A 24162-nucleotide genomic window follows, 5' to 3' on the forward strand; every position below is an offset into this window, starting at 1 on the left:
GTGGTTTGCCATAAGCAGAAAGGGGATTTCTATCACAGGACCTGGCAACCTCATAGCTCATACAGCACTTCTATAAACAAGCGGAGCACCTTCTCCGGTTAGCTAACGCTAGGCTAACCAACTTTATCTCTCAGTATGTGTAAATATTTATCTCACAACAGATTCTTAAGTACTTTTCTGATATTATCACAACCCCCAGTTTTATGACATGCTGTACAAATGTGGTTTTAAACTGATCGTCACTAAGGTTTGCATGACAGAAAGCTAGATGGCTAACGGTAGCTACACGTCAGTTTGAATTTAAACTTAATATTTTAACTGACATCAAACCGTCAACGGTGCAAAGGCTTGTGTGTGTTCTGTTGTACATTGAATGACGTAAACACACGTGGTCATGGTAATATTAAGATGTTTTGGTCCATAATTCATTTGACTTTGAGGTGCTAGCGTTAGCCTAGGGTTATGGTTACTGATAACTGAGCTGGGCATAATACAGCAGCACAGACACATCCTTTTAAGGCTGCTGGTGGGACCTGGGGCAGTCTTTAGTTGCCCCTTCTGCATCAAGATTATACATTCAGCATCATAAATCTAAAACGCACACTCTTTCATTTCAGGTCAATCAGTTCATCTGGGTCAGCCATTCCCTTTGAAGAGCTCTGCTTCAATCTAGACAATGACCTGACCAATGGACCTCTGGAGTGTCTGCTCAGTTAGGGGTTCACGTGTGGATGCAGATCATGAATGACAAACTAGTCTTCCTGGGCCTGCTGTACTTTGTCCAGGGCATTCCCTATGGTCTCCAGTCTTCCCTGCTTCCTGTCTACCTGCGTGGAGCTGGTCACTCTCTCACCCGCATCGGCTTCACCAAGATCCTCTACTTCCCATGGGTCCTCAAGGTGCTCTGGGCCCCTTTGGTGGACCGGGTCGGATCCAAGCGACGCTGGCTGGTGGGGACAGTGTCTGGGCTGGCTCTGACATGCCTCACCAGTGCTGCCCTGGCCCCAGAAGCACATATCTGGGGAGTAGCGGGAACCCTCTTGGCCATGAACTCCTTGGCCTCTGTCCAGGATATTGCTGTAGATGGGGCTGCAGTGGGGTTGTTGAAAGGTCGTGGGGAGCTGGGGCTGGGCAACACAGCCCAAGTCGTGGGCTATAAAGCTGGATCAGTGTTTGCCGGAGGTGGGCTGCTGGCTGTGATTGACGTGGCTGGATGGAGCTGGATGTTTATGCTGCTGACGTTTGTGTACGCAGGCGTGGCTCTGTTTGTGTGGGGGGCCCCTGTGCTGGATGATGAGACTGTGAAGGGCCAGCATGCAGATGGCAGCAGGAGGGCAGGGCAGCCTGCAGACTCTATGTGGCCATGGAAAGTGTGGAGAAGGATGCTGGCGGTGCCCGGCACCCCCTGGACCGTCCTGTATGTGCTGACATACAAACTAGGTGAGTCTGAATAACATGCAAGCATTTGTTTACATAGAAATTAATAGACTCTAAAACAAGAGACCAACATGTTATTCACCTTTACTTCTGTACCTAATATTAAGACTGAAATTAATAATATGTATGAACCTTCCTTGAAGAAACTTCATCTGATTCAAGGGCTGCTTGTAGTTATTATTTTCATTATTGTTTGTAGAGTCAAATGATCTATACAATTTAATTAAAAATTCTCAATTTCCATCACATTTTTCAAGGACACAATTACAAATATTCAACTATATTCCGTGTCCATAGACAGCAAATGGAGGAAAAAAACATTAAAAAAACAACTAAAAATCCTCAAATTCGGTGAGGCTCGAACCAGAGAATGATAGAATTGATTGATACAGTCTATTATCAATTACAACATATGTTCCAATCATGTTCTTTCCATCAGCTCATTGATTAATGGACCAATTGTTGAAATTATAATTATATTTGCAAGCTTATATGGAATCCTCATAATCGACAACATTAAAGAAAAAAAGTGTGATGAGAAAGAAAAAGCACAGAAAAGAGTATACAACTAAGCTCATTTACTTAAAAATGGGACCAGTTTATAAGCTCATCAGTGTTTATTTGCATTGTGTTCACAAACTAGAGAAACAAAGAAAGGGAAAACATTCTGCAGCAATGAAAATGAGTATTTCCTTAAATGTCACTTGGTGTCCCATTTTTCTTTGGTTTTATTCCTGCCTTCCTGTAGGGCCATGAACTCACCACTAGATGTCTCTATTGGTGTGTCCATGAGGACTAAACTCAGCGTTGAATGTATTGAAAAAGTTTGGGAAGTGATTGTGCCTTACCAGTTCCTGTGTGCACATCGAAAAAACACGTACTTGGTAAAGACAAAGCAATTGTTTTGAATGTCTCTGTTAAAAAGCACAAACCTAAGGCACTTTCACAAGATTAAATTCATTCACTATGAATGCTTACTGCGCTCATGCGGACAGTTTTGTATGTGAATGAGTTTGTTCCAATAGGAAACCCAACATTTAAAGTAGTTTTGGATCAGTTAAGCTTGTGTGTGTGTGTGTGTGTGGGAGAGAGAGTTGATATGACCAGAGTTTGGTGTTTGCTAGCAGAAGGGGATTATGTAAGGATTAGAGTGTCTTTGTGTCTGTTGCATTTAGAAACCGAAATGGAAGACGGCGCATCACACTGATATGTGTTTATCTGTGTGTGTGTGTGTGTGTGTGTGTGTGTGTGTGTGTGTGTGTGTGTGTGTGTGTGTGTGTGTGTGTGTGTGTGTGTGTGTGTGTGCTTGTGTAAGTGGGTGGTTTGAATATAATTGACTCCTCACATTTGCATAGCATCCATTTGTGTGTGTGCTTGAATGTATGCCTTTGTTTTTAGATTGTGTGTGCGTGTGTTTTTGAGAGTGTTTTACGGGCTGGCTCTGTAATCGGATGAGCCCCAGCAGACGACACTGCTAGACAAAATATGAAGGCTGGCTGGAACCCCTAATCTGTCTAGGGAGCAACCCCCCCCCCCCAAAAAAAAAACAAAACCCACTCTCTCCGTACACGCACACACATATTATGCACTCATCATCAAGAACAACAAGAATTACTGTAAGTGATTTCTCTGTAGATTCATTAACTGCCTTGTCACGTGTTAGCATGTCCCTTTATATCAGTCTAAATATTTGCCACCTTTGCAGGAGAGAAAAACATTGTGTAATATTTTAGATAAGGCCGGGATGTGCTAGCATAATTGCCTATGTGAGACAGTATTGTTTTTGTGCAAGGGGTGTGTGGGTATGTTTGTGTGATCTGCCTGTCTGAACAACCCCCCCTGCTTCACACACACACACACACACACACACACACACACACACACACACACACACACACACACACACACACACACACACCTCTCGCTCATCTATCCCTAATCTATCCCTAATGAACTCTGAGTTTGCGCCCGGTCCAACGCTGTGGCCAATCATCAGCAGCCTCGTTTCTGAACTGTGACCCCTGTGCCATCTGAGGCCACGGGCATGATGGGAGAGCTGTCTGGGTAGACTAGGAGGGACAGAGGATGTGGGGAGCAAGAAAATAAAAGGAGAAAAGGGCAGAAAATAGGCAAACAATGGAGTGTCCAAGTTGCAATAACTCTGTGCTTTCATGCACAGGGATACGCAGCTCTGTTTACTTGTGTGCTGACGTGTGAAGTATCTAAAATCATTAAATAGACATAGCTAAAATGGTAATCATTATTATCTTTTAAAGTATTACAAATTAAAGTGTTTATGTTTATAATTTGTTAATTTAAAATGGATAATTATTTGACTGCACTTTTTCCGTCAACATCTTAAATGCTTTGACTTAAAATGTTTTAGATACACATGGTGGAGTGTTGCACACTGGTTCTTTTTAAAGGTAGGGATTAAGATCCTTGTATGTTTGACTAGAGAGTGATGGTGGTCAGAGGTGGACCCTGATGGTGGCTTTCCCTGGGAACTGAGCAGGTGGACCGAGGAATGGATGGATGAACCCAAAAAAAAGCTGTAACACTTTAACCATTTCCTCCAAAAAAGACAGCTGCCAGAGTTAAAGTTGAAATACACTTGGTTGCCAGATAATTAGAGGAACCTCATCGATATGAATTGATTTGTCGAAATATAAGTTTCAACCATACCTTTATTAATTGTTGGGCTTAATAGTCTGTAGCTGTAATCTTGAAACTGAGGGTATGTTGACTACAGTGGAGGCTTAGGTAGACATGTTCATGGGAACAGTGAAATGGAAAGCCGTGATCAAAAGTATTGTGTGCTGTTTCATAGCGTATTGCACCCAGTTTAGTTTCAGATGCATCATGACAACAGTTCATGTTTTCTTTTCTTTTTTTAGCTTGTCGACGTGTTTTAGGTGGTTTTAAGGAAGTCGGAGAAGTGTTTACAAAAGGGTACTGAGGATATATGTTGCTGTATTTGTATACAGCAACATATATTAGTCCTCAATATATTACAAACATTTTACCTGCTCACCCCCTATACTCATTCATACCCAATTAGACCACACATCGAGAATCCCAGTATTTGACATTTAACCTATATTCCAGTCCACAGAGCCGTTCCAGAGAAAGGGATATCAGCAGAAGTGGATGATGGTTGGTTTGGGGAGGTCAGGGAGTACTGAGATATGAAGGAAATGAGTGGTGGGTATTTTGTAGAGGGGAGAAAGAAGGACTGCAGGGAGTGAGGCTGAAGGAGAGGATGAATTAATGAACAACCGCCACATGGTGCCCTGCGAGAGACAGGACCACATAATTTAGTTATATTAAAAAATATGGGCCTTTTTGGTTGTTAAGTTTACTGATATTAAATAAATGATCCACACAACCATTTAATAGCATTAGAAAAATACAAATAAGATTAATTGTAGGCGAGAGGATTTCTGAGAAATTCAACCAAATTGAAATTCACTGCAGTCTTATTTTTTTTTTGTCTAAACAACAAATTCTATAACCAAAAATGTATTTTGTAGCCTAGCCAGGGTCCAACAGCAATCATTAAGACATCATCGACATTTACCGGGTTAGTGGATTCACTCTATAACCCTGAATGGATTTTAATGTTAGATCATTTCTGAGATAATTAACACGAAGAACAAACAGAATCCACCAGTAACCTAGCAGGTTCTGGTGATAAGTGTATTTTCCCTTGTTTATGACCCCCCGGAGGCCACAGAGAACTCTTTGACATCTACAATGAAATACATTGAGCTCCTTGTGTGTCTGTGTAAATGGGACAAACATATTGTGAAGGTGTGGATGGACAGGGCTCTATTTACTAGTTTTGTCCCTAGGGAGCCTTAAAAGCTGAAAGGTGTGTGTGCACATACTTTTGTGTGTGTGTGTGTGTGTGTGTGTGTGTGTTCTGAAACATGTAGTATGTATGAGCCTGTCTCTGTTTACCATGCTCTCGGCAGGCAGTGATAATGTGGTTGTGCAGGAGTGTCCTCAGTGATCTCTCCTGCTCTGCCAGCTCTTTTGTCTGAGCAGCAGCAGGGACCTCAGGATCTGACCCCACTGTCCTCATTGACCTCTCACCCTCACCTCACCCTTATCTCACCCTTATCCAACTGTGATCCCTCTGAGTAACACCCGACATTCACACACGGACAACTCTGAGTTTAACTCACTGTTCACACTGCTAAAACAGTGACCTCTTTACTGTTTTGTGCCATTTAACGTTTTCAGTATGTGCAGTGAAGCTGTTAGCCGATTACTAATGAAACCCATGTCACAAAACTTGTAATGATGTAAGTTAACAAATAATGATGTTGACATGATGCATGTTTGGTAACTACGACTGAAGAACTGCCTCTATTCTTTATCTCTCATTCCTTCCTTAATGCTATGAATCTGAAAATGCTTCTAATCTTAAGTATTATAACATTAAATATATTATTGCATATTTAAGACTCAGTAAGAAACAGTGTAACTTACGGTGCCAACAATGTCCTTGGTTTGATTCCATCAGTCAAGTCACATCCCTCTTTCTATCTGTTTCCAGTCTGCTACTAAAAAAAACTGTAGTAAAAATAATATTCTACAGAGTGTAACACTGAACGACTCAGCATCTCTGACTCATCTGGGATATGATCAGATTTGAGATGTTTGGGTAACCAGGGCGCAAAGTGGCTAGTAAATTTGTATCGCACTAGCCAAAAAAACAACGCTTCTCTATTCAGTTTTTGGTAAACATTTTACATCTAGTCATTAGGCCGATTAACAAAAAAGTTTTTTCAGCTTAGTGACGAATTGTTCAGACAATACTGTAGGTTTAATTGTTTATTTAGCTTGGGAAGTAAACGAAATACAGAAAGACTTGTTAATTTCTTTATTAAAAAGATTGAAATCACTACAGATGTACATAGTTTTCATGGGAGAGCAACACGTTAAGGTGAAAAAGGAAAATAATATAATAGTTCTTCCTCTCCTTGTGTCAGGTTGCCTCTCTGCTATAAATGCCTCGTAAAGGATTGATTTTGTCATGCAGCACCTTTGAATAAGTGGGATAAATAAAACTGTTGTTTCTCTCAGTGTTAAATTGTTTTGTCTCTCTGTGCTGTCTGCCTCTAATGTAAACATAAACAGAGTTTTCTTTGAGCCTGCCATCCCTCCTCTGTTTCCTCTTCACTAACCTCCTAACAATGTCTCTCTTCATCCACCCCCTCCTCTTGTTCTGTCTTTATCTGTCTCCATCCCATGCTGTTCTCTATCCTGTCATGTTAAACTCATTTATTTAAAAAAATAAAAGCACTACGACTGTCATTTCCCGCTCTACATCTCATTGTTTTTCTATCTTCTCTTTGCCCCTTGTTCACTAACTGCCGTCCCTCTTTCTGCCCTTTCTTTATTTCCTTTTCTCATCATTATTGACTATCATAGACTTTTACTCCACCACCTCTCTCCCCCTTTCTCCCCACTCTCTTGCCTCCCTATCATCTTCTTGTCCCACCCTTCTTGTCTCCTTCCCCCCTTCACTCTGCTTGTTTAATCTTTGCGGATGTCTAATGAAATCCCAGCTGAAATGGACAATTGTTGCTTTGAGAATATTTATAGAAAGGAATAATCAGCCTGGTTGTGTTTGTCTGCACACCCCCCCCCACCCCCCTCTTCCCCCTCGCTCTTTAAAGAAATAATTAGTTGAAGGCAGGACTGTGAACGCTCTGAGCTTTGAGCTAAACAACAGGCAGACAGGAACGGGAGCACAGAACCATGGGTAAACAACCCGAGCATCATGGGTACCGCTGCTGCCAATGTTTACTTTATTTTGACTAATATGGTTACTGCACAGTGGATTCAGCTCCAAACAGTTCAGCACAGAATATGATGGAGATTAAAATGTGAATAATGCACAGAGGGTGTAAGTGTATCAGTGCTGCTCCCACAGGGTGTGCGGAGTGAGAGTAATGTGATGTGATATATTATAAAGATGTAAGTCTGTCATCCTGGGATTCAACATTTCATAGGTTTAGGAGTAACATTCACATATTCTGCTGGCTTGTTTGTAAAATAACATTAAAATTAACTCATTTATCGCCTAGCTCAGTGCGGACGACATTCATACTTTTCAGTTTGTCTATAGTAGCTCAAGGCTCTAACAAAAATCATCAATTGAATGAAGCTTTGAATGTACAAAAATTCTACTCCAACTAAATCTTGTTTGTGAGCGAAAGTGATTGATTGGATTGAGTCAGTTATTATTTATTTTCTTGTTGTTTTAATGAATACATCAGTGCATGCCTCTCTTTTTTACATCAACAGGAAATGATCCCATTCATTTTATTGCATTTTGACATTTTTAAGAACATAATTGTAAATGTTTGAATCACACAAGTCTGGTGCAATCATACGCGACCACCTCTGGATCCTTAATATTATCAGTGTATCCGTATCTGTGACTACAGGGAATACAGGGTTTAAACTGAATAAACGGACATGCAAAAATACAATTATCCTCATTTTTGTAACTTATTTTTGATAATATGGGCCTCTTTTTGTTGTTTGGTGCACAAACATTTAATAGCTTTACAATAGCATTAAAACAAAGATAGATATATTTTGTAGAGGATCAAAGAAAAAATGGACAAGCTTTTCTTTATCTGAAAAACATCTTATTGGCTTTAATTTTGTCATGATCAACGCATTCTGTGTTAATTACGTGTAAATTAACAGCAGAAACGTGAGTGACAGGAGTGAAAATCCACATTTCCTAAGCCACCCTTCTGCTGGGTTGAAACGCCACTGGTACAGCGGCGACACTCCCGTTCTGCTGCTGCACTCCCTATCAGTGGGAGCTTCTTGACTTTCTCTTATTATTTTTTTTATTTCAGTCTGTTTCATCTGCCTTTTTTCCCTCCTTCTCTATTTTTGTTTGTCTCCTGGCTGACTGAGTGAGTGAGACGTCGGTTGTGTTGCGTCGTCTTTGACAGCAGTCTGGGAGCCGAGCTGTCACTCACGCAGCGCCTTGGTCCCACTGTCTTTCTGAAGTCAGTCTCCATTAATATAATAATGGCGTATCGTCAACGCCGCTGAATATTTTACTGTAATGTTCAGCAGAACATTACCCCCACACTCAACGCCTCACAGAGAAAGTCTTATTGTCTGACAGAAACTTTTTATTTTGACTGAAAGGTCTTTGTGAGGTCTGTTTCATCTGCGGAAGTTTTTGTGTGTTTGTTGTGTTTCCCTTTTTGTGCTTTAGGAAGATTGCTAGGCCCCCGTTTGATAAAGTGACTGAGGGTATTCTTTTTCTTGTCAGGCATCTATTATTGACACTTTCCAGGAATAGGCCTAGGTGCGCTGCGTGTTGGTGTGCTGCATTTGATTCTGCAGTTGTCATCTCAGGAAAACCATGTTGTTCAGTCTTGCAGGCTAAACAGTTTGCTACAACATGCTCATCTGTTTCACTGTGATTGGAAAAAGTGTGTGTATGTGGTGTGTGTCTCACATATTTACTGTAAAATAGTTATGCTTAGTCAGAGACACACAGTATAAAATATGTGGTGTATTGATTGTATATGATCTGGCTGAATAACTAATTCCAGTCCCTGATGTGCTTCCCTTTTTGCCTCTTCTTCTCCCTGTATCCCTCATCTTCTTCCTTCTCATGATCTTTCCTTTTTGTCCACTATAACAGGTGAGCAGGGTGCAGTCACCATGTTTCCTCTCTTCCTGTTGGATCATCACATGACCGCCAGGGAGCTCGGTTTCTGGAACGGCGTCATCGCGATGGGCTTCTCCATCTGCGGCTCTTCTCTCGGAGGCCTGCTGCTCGCTCAGTTCAGGTAGCCTTTCTCAACGCCTTCACTCTCTCGACTGTTTCACCAGTTTTTATGGCACTATTATTGAATCTGTACTATCATTTTGCAGGGTTTTAAAATACAGTGTAGTAGTGCTCGGGGAAATCCCTGAGAAATAAAAGATTTTACACTCAAAGTATGTATTTTATGCCTTTTTAACCAAATCCTTTTTTTGATCAATAATAATTTGGTTGCAACTAACAAACCATTTAATTATGGATATATCTGCCACTTATATACCTCAATGAATCAAGTAATTTGTTATACAAAAATGTTGATACACAAAAAATGCATGACAAGAATTACATTGACTGTAGACAATAAAAACAAGCAAAACATTTGGGAGTTTAAACCACGTTATTATTGGCCATTTGCAATTTATTGATGATTTAAAATGGTTGTTTCTGTCAATTGACTAAATGTTTCAGCTCTAGCATCCACACACAAATGTGAAAATTGACTAGCCCCTGTGGTTACTTTTTTAGATCTCTGAGAAATTATTCCGATTGCATTGAGAAAGATGAAAAGTTTACAGTCTTTAGGAACAAGCCAGTCGTAAAGCCAAAGATAAATGTTGGCTCTGATGTTTTTAAAGCTGGTCAAGAGTTTCTAACAGTGGGGACCAAGTAAAGATTGATAAGGTCCAGTTCACTGCACCACAGGAACATACACAACAACATTACACTGTTGCTTTCATTTCATCAGATGTTACAGTCCCATCATCATCATCTTCGTCTTCATCCTTCTGCTCTTCCTATTTCTCCTCCAAGCTTTTATTTACACTACTTCTTCTTCTTCTTCTTTCCTGTAGCTTTTTTCCTTCATTACGTTATCACCCTGGGCGGTTCTTCTAGTTTTAATTAATTGTATTACTCTTCATGGCTTGAGTGGTGTGTGTTTCTTCCCGTCTCCCCTGACTTTGTGTGTACAGTAATTTAAGTAAACATAGCCTTTTTTGAGAGCTCAGGGACCCCCTGTGTCTGGTGTGTGGTTTGAGAACAGCATGAGCAGCCAATCCATCACACACATTCATGCGCTCACACTCAAACACACATACACACCTCTCAGGGTTTGATCATAGAGACAACGTTCAAATATAGTTGATTTCGACTCTTACGTTTACAAGAAGAAACCAAAAGGGCTGTATTATAAGATGTATTATGGTGATTTGTGGTATTTTCCTTAAACATGGTCATTTGGCAAAAGTATACAGTTTCAAAAATCCAGTGGATGCAACATTACAATACTGACGAGAAGCATTAGATTTATTACAACATTAACTTGTTTTGCTATGATTATATCTAACCTTTACATGTTTTCCTCTTCAGCATATTGACACTGTGCCATTTGGGCCTGACAATCGTTACATAAGGTTTTACGTCTGCTTGCACTAGGATCACATCATAGCTCAGCCCTGCCTATGGCCAGTGTGATGTAATGGGAGCTATTTATAACAACAATGCCTTCATAAAGGATGGTGGGATGGTTCCCATACTGTGTGTTTCTGCAGAGCACCAACATGTGGAAAATAACAAAGGTCAATGTACGTCAACTAGAACTGCTGGTTTCTGCCGCTGACAGGCTAATGTTGTGATTATTAGTGTCTGATATCATTATAGAAAGGACCCGTCTCAGATGTAAACTAATTATTTCCCTTTCGCTTGTTCCGATCTGTTTTGATATTGTGTATAACCAAGTCTCACTCCAAGAAAAATCTCACAAAAGAGGACTTGTTTCGAGAAGACAACGATGAAAATGTTTTTTCAGAGTTGGAGACAGGAGTGTTATCTAGAAAATGTGTTTGGTGCCACACCCTCAACATTTCAGAACGAGACCTGAGCAAAACTTGGCATGTGATGAACTATTTTCTTTTCTCGATATGATCCTTTTTATAATGACGGACACTTATAATCTCAGCTTGTCAGTGGCCCGGTTTTTGATCCCCCTTTGTAGTGCTCTCGCTTAATTCTGAAACAATTTCAGACATGTTTGCTTAGATACACAACACGGACAAATTGGAGTATAGGTTAAAAAAAAAAACACTGAGTTTCCCCTTAAGGATGATACGTGTTTTTTGTTCCTGTTGTGTTTTCAACTGGCTTCCTCGTTTTCTCTTGTAAAATGACACTAGCTAACACAGAGCAAGTCTCCAAAGGCAACATTTTTCTAAGGAAAGAAAGCACTTTCAAAAGATGTCATTGTCATACTTTGGCTTTTGATCTTTCACTCTCACCCTCTCTCTCTCTCTCTCTCTCTCTCTCTCTCTCTCTCTCTCTCTCTCTCTCTCACTTGTAAAGGACTCGATAACTTGCAAAGGCAGTAAAAATGTAGTTTGAAGTTTTCTGGCAGTTAGACGCAGTCTTAAAAGACATTCACACTCAAAAGTCTGAGAGTGTTAAGAGGCAGTGTGTCTGTCTTTATTAGTTTCGGCTTCTGCCATCAGTTTTTGTGTGTGTGTCTGTGTTGGTAAATAATAGGTGGAAACTTGCATTTTATTGATTTTAAAGCATTTAAAACAAGAAAACAGTCAACTATTTCAGCCCATATATGACGCTGCAACCTGGTGAATTCGTAAGTCACCTTATTTGACCTGGAATTGTACTGTGACAGATGATGAATCAGAGCAGGGGAGAAACTAATTTCCAAGGTTTCCACACACACAAACACACACACACAGACACAGACAGGCCTGTTCGCCAGGCTGGGGTCCCGCCTCTAAAAGCTAACTTGGAAGGTTTTATCCTCCCCACCATCAGAAACGGCTGAGTGGTCAGTGAGTGACCCTCCTTACAAACCGCCACTGGCAACCCGAGAACATCGCTATTCTTATCCGGGCCTGGCCCGTGTGAGGTGGCAGCTAGGCTGGTTCTTTTTCTCACACACACACACACACACACACACACACACACACACACACACACACACACACACACACACACACGCACCTCAGCCTCTCCTGAGAGTGCGTGATATGAAAGACTGTCATTGAGAAGGGAGGTAAAGGGGCAGCATAGAGAATAACGTCTTTAGCATGTGAATGATGCAGGATTGGTTTTCCAGTAGAGAGACTCGGAAAGGCTGGGCAGAGAGGAGAGGAGAGAGAGAGGGGGGAGTGGGTTTTGCGGAGAGATAAAAAAGTGCAATTGAAGGAATCCAGTTGCTTTAAGGTTGTACTTCATCTGTGGTACCGGATATGTGTTAGATGTCCGAGATGTTTTCTATCTTTGAAATTACTTAAATGAATTAGTCAGACAAAGTGTTGACTAACAATTGTCTTCGTATGTCTTTTCCAAAACAGTTTTCTGTGATACTGGTCAATTTTTAATCTCAGACATGAGTTTATTTGTCGTGGAATTGGAGAGAGAAGTAGTGTTTGTGATTGTCTGTGTTTTCGGGGCTTTTTGGTGAAACACACTTCGACTGTTAGATTATTGTTTCAGATGTTCTACAGGAAATTGATATGTAACTATTCTGATAATCAATAAATCAATTGTAAAAGCAACAGTATTTTTTTAAGACCCTATCTTGGTCTGTATGCAATTGTGATTTTCTTTTTTACATTTTAATGAATATTTTGAAGTTCAAATATCCGTAAACCATTGCCCTTGACTATATAATCATATTGTACCTGGTCAGGGAACTTTTCTGCATGTCAGCTGTTCTCTCTCATATCATTTTCTGTCACATTTCTATCGTCCATTATGAAATATAGGAAACATTCAGATGCATGATTCCTAAATCATCTATACAGTATGATCACACACATGACGGTCAAAAAGCAACAGACTTGCAGTGCGTTCTTGGAAATATCAACAGGTTTTTTCTGTCACTGCACCTATTTTAGATTGTCCTGCATGATGCTTAAAAGAGCATTGAGTCAACAGTGAATCGAGATGTTAACAGCCGAACAGTCAGAGCAGGGTCAACAAGGGCATACTGGTATTCATCAGGTTGGATTAGAGTTGAATGACGGCCTCATCTCTAACTACCTCTTGATGCTGGTGAAAACATTTAACCAGTAAACTTTGCCGAAACGAACAGTGAACTTTAAATCTCCATCATGGACTGAAACTGTTTACTCAGTGCTCTTATCCAACTTAATCAGATACCCTGCTTTGTGTGACAGGCTCCTTGTTCCTCACAGTCTTTTTTACACATAAATAATTACATGCAAAAAAACAAACAAACACACACACAGTCCTTTGAGTGGCAGGCATCCTCTGAGTGATTGGCATTGTTAATCCCTGATGTCACACAACAGTGCGAGTGCGCATCTGTATGTGTTTGTGTGTGTGTGCCCGTGTGTTAACAGTGATTAATTATCGTCCTCATGCTGGGGATCTCCTTAGGTTATTGATTACGTCACGAAGCAAACCCACAGGGGGATGATTTTCTTACACTAACAGGGAATCAATTAGTGTCTGGGGACTTGTTTACTTAAGTATGTGCACACTATTACTGTGTGTGGGCATGCATGTGTGTTTGAAAAGAAATGCAGAATGTAATGATAAGAGCCTTGAGCCACTGGCACCACATGCCACACTGCTCATCAACAACACCTCATACTTCAAAGTTGTTCTCTCTGATATTTGGCTTGTTTGCTGCTCCCTCCTTAGCATCGGGGCTCTGATGCGACGGGTGTTTGTCCTGCGAACCATCAGCATGGTCTTTCAGAGCTCTCTACTCACTATCCTGGAACCATCGCCACTCATGAAAGGTGAGTGACTGAAATCGATCCCAGACACCCGGTTTCCCACACATATCACCAATTGCAATGGTCCTATAAAGATCCAGTTCGGTTTTGTTGGTGCTCTGATGTACATTTAAGCAGCTGATGAAGGAATAATTACCTATATCACAGCACACAAAAAACACTCCCTTAACTAAAACCGAGTGGCCCTGTTGGTGTTCTATGCTTCTCCATAAATTGTGTATCAGCACACCACATGTTTATTGAATTCTGTAGATTTACATATTTACACTTTCAAGGTCTTAACAAAAAACACATGCAGTCCTCATTTGACCTGTTAGTTTGCTGATTAAACACATTACCATGCAGATACATGTACATATGTACACAGCTTTACGATACAAATGTGAATGGATGATAAACACATACAAATTGTCACATATCACTTTATTAGATTAGGTAAAGAGAGATGAACCTCTCTTGAGAAAAAAAATCTTGTTTATGAATTACAGGATTCGTTTTTTAGGATGATTGTGCAACTCAATCAGTCGTTAACACTACAGTCTTATAAAATGATTTCAATGTCATGATGATGGACACCAAAAACAGAAACATTACAGTGAGAAATGGAAACAATGGTCACTACTACACTTTCAAAACACTGTCTTTAAGCCACTCAAAAATACAACATAGTATGGTCTTTAGCATCGAGTGAGCCAACTCTGCTATTGTGTTGGGGTGTTGGTGCAACTGTGTTCAGCCCCCTGGATATTTGTGACATAAGGTGTGTGGTGTCCATAGTGTAGCTGACTTATGTCCGCTTAGCTGGCCTGTGTGTAATTTGATATTTGAGTTAGTTAATATCTGTACAGCACAGTTTGACAGTAGATGTATATCTTAGCAGTAAAAGCTGTACATCTTTGGATTGAATTACTGATGCCGTTCCTTGTGTGGTATGTAATTGTGTGACACAATATAAATAGAACATTTAAAAAAATGATAACATAAAACATTTTTTATTGGGCTTTCACCAAACTGTCCTTAAAGCAGTCTTTATAAAAAATAAATATTTCTAAATATATTGAAATAGAGAGACAGAAACAGATTCAAACTCTGTGTCCTTTCTCCCACATACACACTTCAGAACTGCTTTTTGAAAGTTACTGAAATATATGGACACAGCAACAGAAAGGTCGTGAACCATAGGCCTACATTGCAACTACACGAGTCGGTTGTTCAGTATAAGTACCACACAGGAGTGATGCACAGGACATTGATAGACAGGTGCTGTCTTTCTCCCCATAGAGCCATTCAGTTATTCATTTCTGAATGACACATCTGATTCTGTTTCACAGCCAGTCGCAAAGCTTTTGGGATTCAGATCCGTGCCATTTATCTCCGTCTGAGTCGTCTGTTCCCCTATCAAGCCTCTCAGACTGAAAGTTGAGGCCTCTCCCCCCTTTGCTTTAAACCCAGAACAAAGATTTCAGGCAAACTCAACCAAGAAAAAAAAAAACACGGGAAAACATTCAGTTTCAGATTGTTCAATATTACATGATAACCCTCCGCTTCTCACTCTGCAGTGTGATCAGTCGCAGTTTCTGTGTGACTCCAACAGTCTTGTGTCGCTGACTGAAGAGTCTTATTCGGGAAAAACTCTGGCAGCTTGAGTGAATAATTCAGTGTTAGTGGGAGCAGAGACAGATAGGCTGTGTGGTTCCTCTGTGTTTCCACTAACACCGCTCTGCCACTTCCCCTCAGAGGATACACTACATGTGTTTTGGGGATGAGGGGGGGAGAATGGAGGGAAGACTTACCGGTTCTCACTGCTTGTCTCCTTACTTTGACTTCTACATAGAATAGTATAGTGAGAAGTGTAGCAGCGCAGACGATAGTATAACACCGATAGTTTTCTGCGTTTTTCATAAAAACCCAACAGTTGCACTCAGATGTTTTGTGCCTGTTGTTGCTTGATCTTGCTTGTGTGTGTTCACTCTTGCAGGTATGGCCGTCCTGAGTATGAGTGTTCAGCACTTCCTGGGTGGCCTCATCACCACGCTCACCTTCACTACCATGATGCATTGTACTCAGAGGGCAGAGGAAAGCATTCAGGTAAAGCAGACTCTATACATAGCTTCCTTTTCTGGAGACCCCGGCTGCTGCTATGTTATAATTCATCTCTCTAGTCACGTGTGTTCAGTATTAATTGTCTTGTTCTTTTGTGTTATGTGACCCTCTTTGACATTCCCTTCTTTCCTCCCTTCTGTCTTGGTTTAATTGTGCTTTTGTGACATGTTAGGCCATTTCCTTTGCTTGTCCTTAGTTATCCTCAGCATTACCACACCTAGTCACCTTCAGCTGTCAGTTCTCATCAGCTGTTGCCACCTGGAAAATCTCAGACCTAGTTTCTATTCATTGCTTTTTTCTATTCTTATTTTCCGTCCCTCCTACCACCTCACTTTACGTCTTTGTCATTCGGTAGTCCTTTAAACGCTCTCTGACCTTTTCCTCTCCTCTCTCATTTTCTTCCTCCTCTTTGACATAACTCCTTTTGTCCCAGTCGTAACTGGGCCATCGTCGCCTGGAGGTAATCGCTGTTTACACAGAGATCACTCAGTCAATCTCTGAAGGTGACAAATTATCATTTAAATTGCTGTCACTCTTCAAAGTGGTGGGGAAATAAGGGGAAACAAATCACAGGCTGCAGCACAGATATCAGGATCTGGTTACTGTTAAAATAAATAACAGGAGAGGACCAATCACAACATGAGATGATGAGAACCACGGTTAATTTGAGAGGTTCTCATGACACATGTACTGTTTGCTTGTTATTATGTCAGTGTGAGCATCAGTGGGTGTGTGTGTACCCGCACTCAGGAGGGGGGAGCCTGTGCTCGTTGTGTGTGTATGTGTGTGTCATTGAAGGTAGTGCTATCCTGTGACAGAAAGCTGATCGTGTGAGTGCTTGTTAACGATCCCCAGGAGAAAGAAACCCAATCTGTTAAACAAGTTGCTCAGAATAAAGGCACTCCACTTAGCGGTGGTCAATCCGGCTCTCAGAGCTCTCTACCTCAGCATGCAGACCACAGCCGGCTAAAACACACAAGCAGCTCCTAAACACTTACTCATTTCATTATGAGGAAGATACATTCTGTAGGGATTGTGGTCTGGAACTATGAACTTATTAATAGTTTTCACTACAAAATGTCCATTAAAAGGGAAGCATTTCCATCACACTTTTCCTAGGTGATCGTGGAGAATATGTCTGGATTTACCTGACAAACAGTACAACATTAAATTCTGCTCATATAATAATTATTAATCGATTGTCAACGAAGATATCGATTCATTTACTGTCCATCTACTTTTAAGTCTTCAAGACATCGCTGCAGCTCTACTTCTGAAATGCAAATAGGAATGGTGGACAGCAGAAACACATTTTATCTGTTAAAAAGAAGCCTGCATTATTATTTCTGAATGTATAGTAATACACATGGTGAGTTTACACCAAGAACATCAAAATCAAATACGTTTTGATGCTGTATTTTTTCTTCTATAATGCAGAGAAAAAGTAATTTGTATGCCAACATGTAACAGTATTACTTACACATTTAATCTATATTCATTCAAAAGATAACATGCATTTGTTATAAAAAAGTGTCTCAAGCTTAATTAATAAATGAGTTCAGGAGATTGTCGAGGTGTCACTAGAGAGCTTCTGTTTAGTTAGTTACCTGTCTCAGCTGAAGAGGAGGAGGCTTAAGCTTAGGTCATCTTCGTCTCTGTCTCTCTCTCCGTTTGTGAAAGCCTTTCGGCGAGGATCAGATGCTCGTCTTCATTTGGCTTCAGTCCATCGTCTGAGGCCATGATCTCACGCTTTCTCTTTCAGGCTTCCAGTGTATTTTATTTCTTTATTTTTCTCATCTATCATCCCTTCCTCGTTTACTTAATCCTGAAAATCACACTTGTGCTTGCCTGTGTCTGTTGTTGCTGATAAATCTTATTAAAGTTTTTAAAACATTAAGTGATGAGTTGAAAAGAGGACTATCCCATTGACTACTCCCTCCTTGCTTACAACGTACCCTTTTTCTCTGCTCACTTCCCTCTCCTTCACCGTCTCCTCTTTCTCACTTTTCTCACCATTCCTCCCCTCTTTTCGTCTCTCCCGTTAGTCGACCCACTACAGTTTCCTGGCCACTCTGGAGGTGCTGGGGAAGCTGATGTTCAGTGCTCTGGCCGGAGGCGTGGTGGATTGGTTTGGTTTTCAAGTGGCCTTCCTCTTCTTCCTCACCCTCTCCGCCGGGACGGCCCTGCATGTGTGGACGGCCACCTTCACTGGTGCTCTCAGGGAACACCAGCTCAAAGAGCAGCCTAAGTGAGATCAGGATCGGGGCGTCTGCAGGTGCTGAAAACGTGCTGACATAACTTGAGTTTGGCGCTTCAAAGTCCCTGAATCCCAATTAAATATAACACTTATGACTTCAGCAAATTAAATATACGTCTAGAAGATCTTGAGTACGTTGACTTTTTGCCATTTTTAAGGAGAAATCAGCCATGCGGTTAAGTGCTCTAATGCAGTGTGCTTTTTTTGGTTTTCAACTTGCACAATTGTCATTTCCCTAGCAAACTGGCCTTATTTTGTATTTATTTTGCATTTGAAATGCCTGGAAAAGTCTTAATATTGACAGCAGCGTGAGGACGAGCGCATTGAGTATTACGTTTTCTGGACAGAATGAGATTGGTGCATCCGTTGAGTTGATGATTGGCTGTCGAGAGTACTGTATTGAGAGTTGAGGAGTACTTTGGGAAACAAAATCAAAGCTGTTCTTTATCATCTGAGCCATTTTAATGTTTTAATAAGCCAGCAATAAGAGCAGAAGCCAAAAGCAATATCGCTACTTATGATGCTTGTTCTATCATACTGTATGAATATGTTTGTCGTCTCCTCAATTGTATGGTTTACATTTCAAGATGAATAAATCTCTACTACCTCGTATCAGCACTGTAAGGTACGACGCACAGGAGGCAAATGTACAGTAGCTGCCAGTAGAGCTTACACTCATTCAAGATGAATAGTTTCCACACATTTTACCTAAGCGACAACAGTTGGCTAAAGTAGGTTTGCAATGACGGCAGATTGTTTTATTGTTTGTCTGTTTCAAAGGGAATAAAAAGACATGCAGCTGTAGAATGAGGAGTGTTTGTTGTGTATAAATAACCTCAGATTTACAGAATAAAATCCCTTTCTCTTTGGAATTGCATAGGTCAACCCTGACAGCTTATTTCTTGTAGGAAAGCCTTACACACTGCATGGTGCCATCTTGTCTTATCTTTTTAATAAATAAGAATCTTCAAGGCCAATACCACTGGCAAACTGCAGTCAGGTTTTTTTTAGGTTTTAAAAATGTCCATAATATGTAAACACACTGTTACTTTTCATGGTACTGTAGGCTATATATTATAATTCTCAAAGCTTTAATTTTAAACAACAGCATAAAGTATTGTTATTTCTTTCCACCAGGCTATGTAGGTGAACATATTCATAGAAAATAAGTCTAAATATTGATTATTGAGCAGACTGACAGATAAAGCAGCAATGGGTTGATTTACATAGTCTCAGCAAATATAGCCAAAATAAACCTGCTTTCACACACATTAATAAAAGGGATGCCATATTACATCATTACTGGTTTACCCGTGTATCCAGGTCTGTCATGAGATTTGCACAACAAATAAAAAGCTGCTGAGTGAATCTTACAATCTGGTGTCTTTTTGTGTCACTTCTGGTATTTTCCTCCAGATATTTACTACATTTCTGTCCCCAGGGGAGAGGTGCTGTGTGGTTTTTGAGAACGATCTCACCTTTGGAAATCCGCTGTGGCTTATAGCAGATCGAACAAAACCCTGGCTCTCCGAAGTGCACTGGCTAAGGGCTACAAGAGTGAATAGGGCCCGTGTCACAGGATCCACAAGCCATACAGATCTAATGACACAACAAATGCTGTGAAGGAGGATTAGGCCAGCTTACACAGCGCCTCAATACACCTCCACTTTACACTTTCTCATCCACCCTCATTATCTGGGCGTACTGTTTGTATAGCGGGAGAGTCAATGTAGGGATAGAGAGGGAGGGTTTGCAGAGAGAGGCTTATGTTTTATCCTCTCACCATTCTAAGACAAGAGCGAGAGTGGAGAAGTTTAGTTGGGTGTCTTTTGGAAAGTCATATGAGCCACAAGCCCACTGCATTGTGTCATCTAAACTTGCTGAGGTGTTTGTTGTATGTAAAAAAGGGAGGGCTTCTTTACCTTACTTTACAATGCAGCCTTGTTTTGTAATAGGAGATTTTATAAATTTATCAAGACAAGATACAACTGTTTCTTTTAGACTTCACAAATACCAGGTTAATTCAGATTTAAAAATGTTTTTTTTTCATGCAATCTTGACCTTTTGGAGCACAAGATTGTTTTCTTTGCTGATTTCCATTCAGTAGCTGTTCTCAAGCTCTAATTGTAACCCCAGCAGATGGGTTTTACCTGGTTCTCATAAAACAAAAGATGTTGATACATTTTTAATATAAACGTTTGACGAGGCAAACTTAGACCATGTGATACAACCAAAACCTTCAGGACAGCTGGTTGATTAACTATGTGGAGCGATTGTTCATCAATTCCTGTTTCCAAGCTAAAAAACTCCTTTAATTCTCAGCTCTTAAGTGTATGTATGATAATAATAAAAAAAGGTAGAACAAATGCCATCCACACATAATTAATCCAACTGTACTAGTGATTAAACATTACATTTCTAACACTTAACAGCAACATTTACAATCTCTTTTTACGCTGTAAACCGTTTTCATTGGGACTTCTTCTCCTGAGAAAAGTAGTTGCAGTAGAACTAAATTAAACAATATGCATGTGTTATCTGCAGACACATAATTTGCTAGCTTCATTTTAAAGCCTGTTTGCAGACGAGAGTGAGAAAAGGTAGACAAGTGGTCTGGATCCTACAGCGTTGATGAGAGTGAGACCTCCCACTGCGGTTGCCAGATTGGCAGAAACCCCCCGTGGAGAGAGTGCGTGTCTCTGGGCCACGCTCCCTGCCATGGCCACCATTGTAGTGATAGATTGGTGGATTTGCTGTGCTTGTTGCCTCACATCACGACTTGGAACTTCGTAGAATAGTAACAGTAATGGAAATTGCATAAGATTTGAAAAAGAGGCTCAGTTTGCCAGGCGTTTGTTTGAATACAAAATGTACCTTACACCTAAAAAGATTATCGCAGTACACGGTATGCGTAGACAAAGAAAGGAATAATTCAAAGTAAACATCCAAATGTGCTACAAATAGTTTCTGGCTATGCATATACAGTATCAAGCTTTACTAACCAGCACCCATTTCACCCTTTAAAGGCGCCCTAATATGGTTTTTGTGCATGTAAATGGTCTGCAAAAGCTATAATCCCAAAGTTCCCTCCAGAGGGAGTTCTCTTCCAAACCGTCCACTGCTACCTGAAACGCCTCCTACTCCTATTTTACTTCTGTAACATAATAACATCACTACAACACATGCTTCTACTGGCCAGCGCGGTGGGACATCCCTAAACAGCTAACCAATCACAGCAGAGCTGGCCAGCTAACCCAATCAGAGCAGACTGAGCTCTGGTTTCAGACAGAAGGTGAAAAGAGGTGCAGCAATACAGGCAGTATGAGAAAATAAAGACCCTTTTGAACATTTAAGCATGTAGACGTGTCACAGTAGAGGCCTGAAATACAAATATGAACATGAAACGAGCATATTATGTTATATGTTATATTATATATTTTTTTATTTGTCACATATCAAACCTTTTGAATTTATGGTTCAGGCAAATTGTTATATGTGATTGTTGCCTCATGACCTTTGTAAAATAATAACAGAGGAATTGCCTAATGACTGAGATTGAGGCTCAATTTGCCAGGCATTTGCTTTAAACACAAAGTGTATTTCTCCCCCAAAAGTGTATGTTTTATCCCAGTACACAGATCAGGCAATCATTTAGTGAATACTTAAATATATTTAGATATAGCAGTGAACATGGCACTTGTGTTTTTTTATGTGTGAATTCCTGAGCTGTTATCATCAGAGTCAGATTCCCGATGGGTAAGGCTGGATGTTCTTTATATCTACAGCTATTGAGTTTCACTCATTAACAATCAGGCTGGGGCACAAGTCTGGTCACATCACCAACTTTATACCCGTATCACTCAGCGAAAGGAAAGGATAGGCCTGTTCATTCACCCTGTGCCAAGGCACAGCGTCACAAGGTGCATCACAATGAAACACACACAATAGCATACACAAAAAATAATAAGGAAGATTTTTGGGAGAAATGGATAGAGAGAGTTTACTGACAGTTGCATCTCTTGCCCGGTAGAGTTACCTCTGGGGAGGAGAGAGGATGGGAGGGAGGTAGAGAGAGCAACATGTTTTAATCTCAGCAAACAAAGGTGTTGTATCGCTTTTTTCTCTCTCTTTGTCTCTGAGCACCCAAGGGGAAGAGAGGTGTTGGCTTTTTGCGCTGCTTTTGTCCCATGGTCGGCAGAATGGCCTTCTGGGAAACTTGAGTGGGCAGGTGGAGGAGCCATCAGCAGCATCAAGTGTCACAGTGTTTCCTCCACTGGTGTTTACTTTTTGTTTATTTGCAGAATGAGCGACATGGACACCTCTCTCTCTCTATCGCCTCTCTCCCCTTCTTCTTCCCACCGCTCCTTCTTCTTTATCTTTGTTTTTTCCTCTTCGGCTTGCTCAACAAACTTTATCATATGCTCACGTAATCTTTTTTTTTACTGGGAACCCAGTCATGGTCATTTCTCTGGGTGTAAACAGCATCCAAATACAGTACAATTCACATAATCTTCAAAAACAGAAAAGGGCCATAAATAATAATCTATACAATCTATATCTGAGCTCATTTGGATAGAACAATAAATACTATATGCCAAGATAACCCAACATCAGAATGTGTTTGTTGTGATGCAAAAGGTTTTCTTTCTCCTGTATGTCACGCAGTGATAAAACCTTTTAAATTATTGATCATGCGAATGATATGGCCATGCTAACAAAACTAATTCCATGGCTTAAAAACTCAAGCTACATTTGAAATATTACAGTACAGTACAGCATATACTTATGTAATACAGTCTAATCTCAAAGTTCACATAGCTTTTTCCTAAGGTTTAAATTGTCTTCATAAATAAATAAGTAGAATGAAGAGAGGGACAATGATATGGCTATTTGACAGCTATTTCAGTTTAACTTTGAGCTCTCATCTTTACATTTAGTTAATCTGTAAAAAATAAATAAAAATAGATATGACAATTGTAAATAAGGAGGATGGTTAAACATTTCTGAAACGCATAGAAACCTGGCTTTATTAAAACTATTTCTAAAATGCAAAGTTAAAGTTATTCCCATAAAACATCACTGTGCAATCTGTTTAATTTTAAAAAGAAAGCAAAACTGTGTAGCGTGTTTACAGACACTTTAGCTACAACATTACTAAGGCCAATAACATCCTTACAGTAAGTATATTCACACTTAAACACAGTTGAAAGCAAAGGACCCGACTACATTTTAAAAAAAGAAAGTAGAGAAAGTAGACTAGGCAAAGAGTAATTTAAATCAAATATCTAGGGAATGTGCAACAAATCATTTATGATAATGCTCATATGCACATAGGCAAACTATCAGCCATCAGCGCCCAATCTGTTGTTAAAATAAAAGGACATATCAGTCCATATGTCTTTCAGATTTATAAAGTAAGAACAGCTAAATGGTTAATTAAAGTGTGCAATCTGTTTGTCTTTATTTAACGATGAACAAACAAAATGTTTTGCCACCTAATGGACTTTGCGCACGCCTTTACACAGCGAAGGTTCGAAGAGAAACAGAGAGGATCTTGGGAGAAGGCCTTGATGCAGGACGGACAGAGGAGCAGTGAGGTCTCAATTTGCTGTTAGCTAAGACATAACAGCCGAGAAGTAACTCTAGCCCGAGGAGAGAAGAGCACTGGTGTATTTTCTTCCATTGCAGGCAGGCAGATATCTTTACCTGGTGACAACACACACCTGTGTGTAGATCACATGACCTCAGCGGCACTGTGGGAACAGGCAGAGAGATGTATTCAGTCAACCTTT

The 24162-nt window shown here is 40.3% G+C and overlaps 1 protein-coding gene across 1 annotated transcript; it reads left to right on the forward strand.

Moving 5' to 3' along the window:
• The first annotated feature begins 42 nt into the window (after positions 1–42).
• On the forward strand, positions 43–19242 carry mfsd3 (major facilitator superfamily domain containing 3). The gene is made up of 6 exons (XM_063898384.1): positions 43–133; positions 618–1440; positions 9134–9281; positions 13913–14013; positions 15989–16098; positions 18159–19242. The coding sequence occupies exons 2-6, from the start codon at positions 732–734 to the stop codon at positions 18363–18365; spliced, it is 1275 nt and encodes a 424-aa protein (XP_063754454.1). The 5' UTR covers positions 43–133; positions 618–731; the 3' UTR covers positions 18366–19242.
• The last annotated feature ends 4920 nt before the right edge of the window (positions 19243–24162 follow it).

This window comes from Eleginops maclovinus, chromosome 12, assembly GCF_036324505.1.
Source record: "Eleginops maclovinus isolate JMC-PN-2008 ecotype Puerto Natales chromosome 12, JC_Emac_rtc_rv5, whole genome shotgun sequence".
In the NCBI taxonomy this organism is placed as follows: Eukaryota; Metazoa; Chordata; class Actinopteri; order Perciformes; family Eleginopidae; genus Eleginops; species Eleginops maclovinus.

Coding starts and splice junctions, on each gene's coding strand:
- mfsd3 (XM_063898384.1), top strand. CDS start 732: ATGCAGATCATGAATGACAAACTAGTCTTCCTGGGCCTGCTGTACTTT. Junction 9,282..13,912: donor CTGCTGCTCGCTCAGTTCAG/GTAGCCTTTCTC, acceptor CTCCCTCCTTAG/CATCGGGGCTCTGATGCGAC. Junction 16,099..18,158: donor GGGCAGAGGAAAGCATTCAG/GTAAAGCAGACT, acceptor CTCTCCCGTTAG/TCGACCCACTACAGTTTCCT.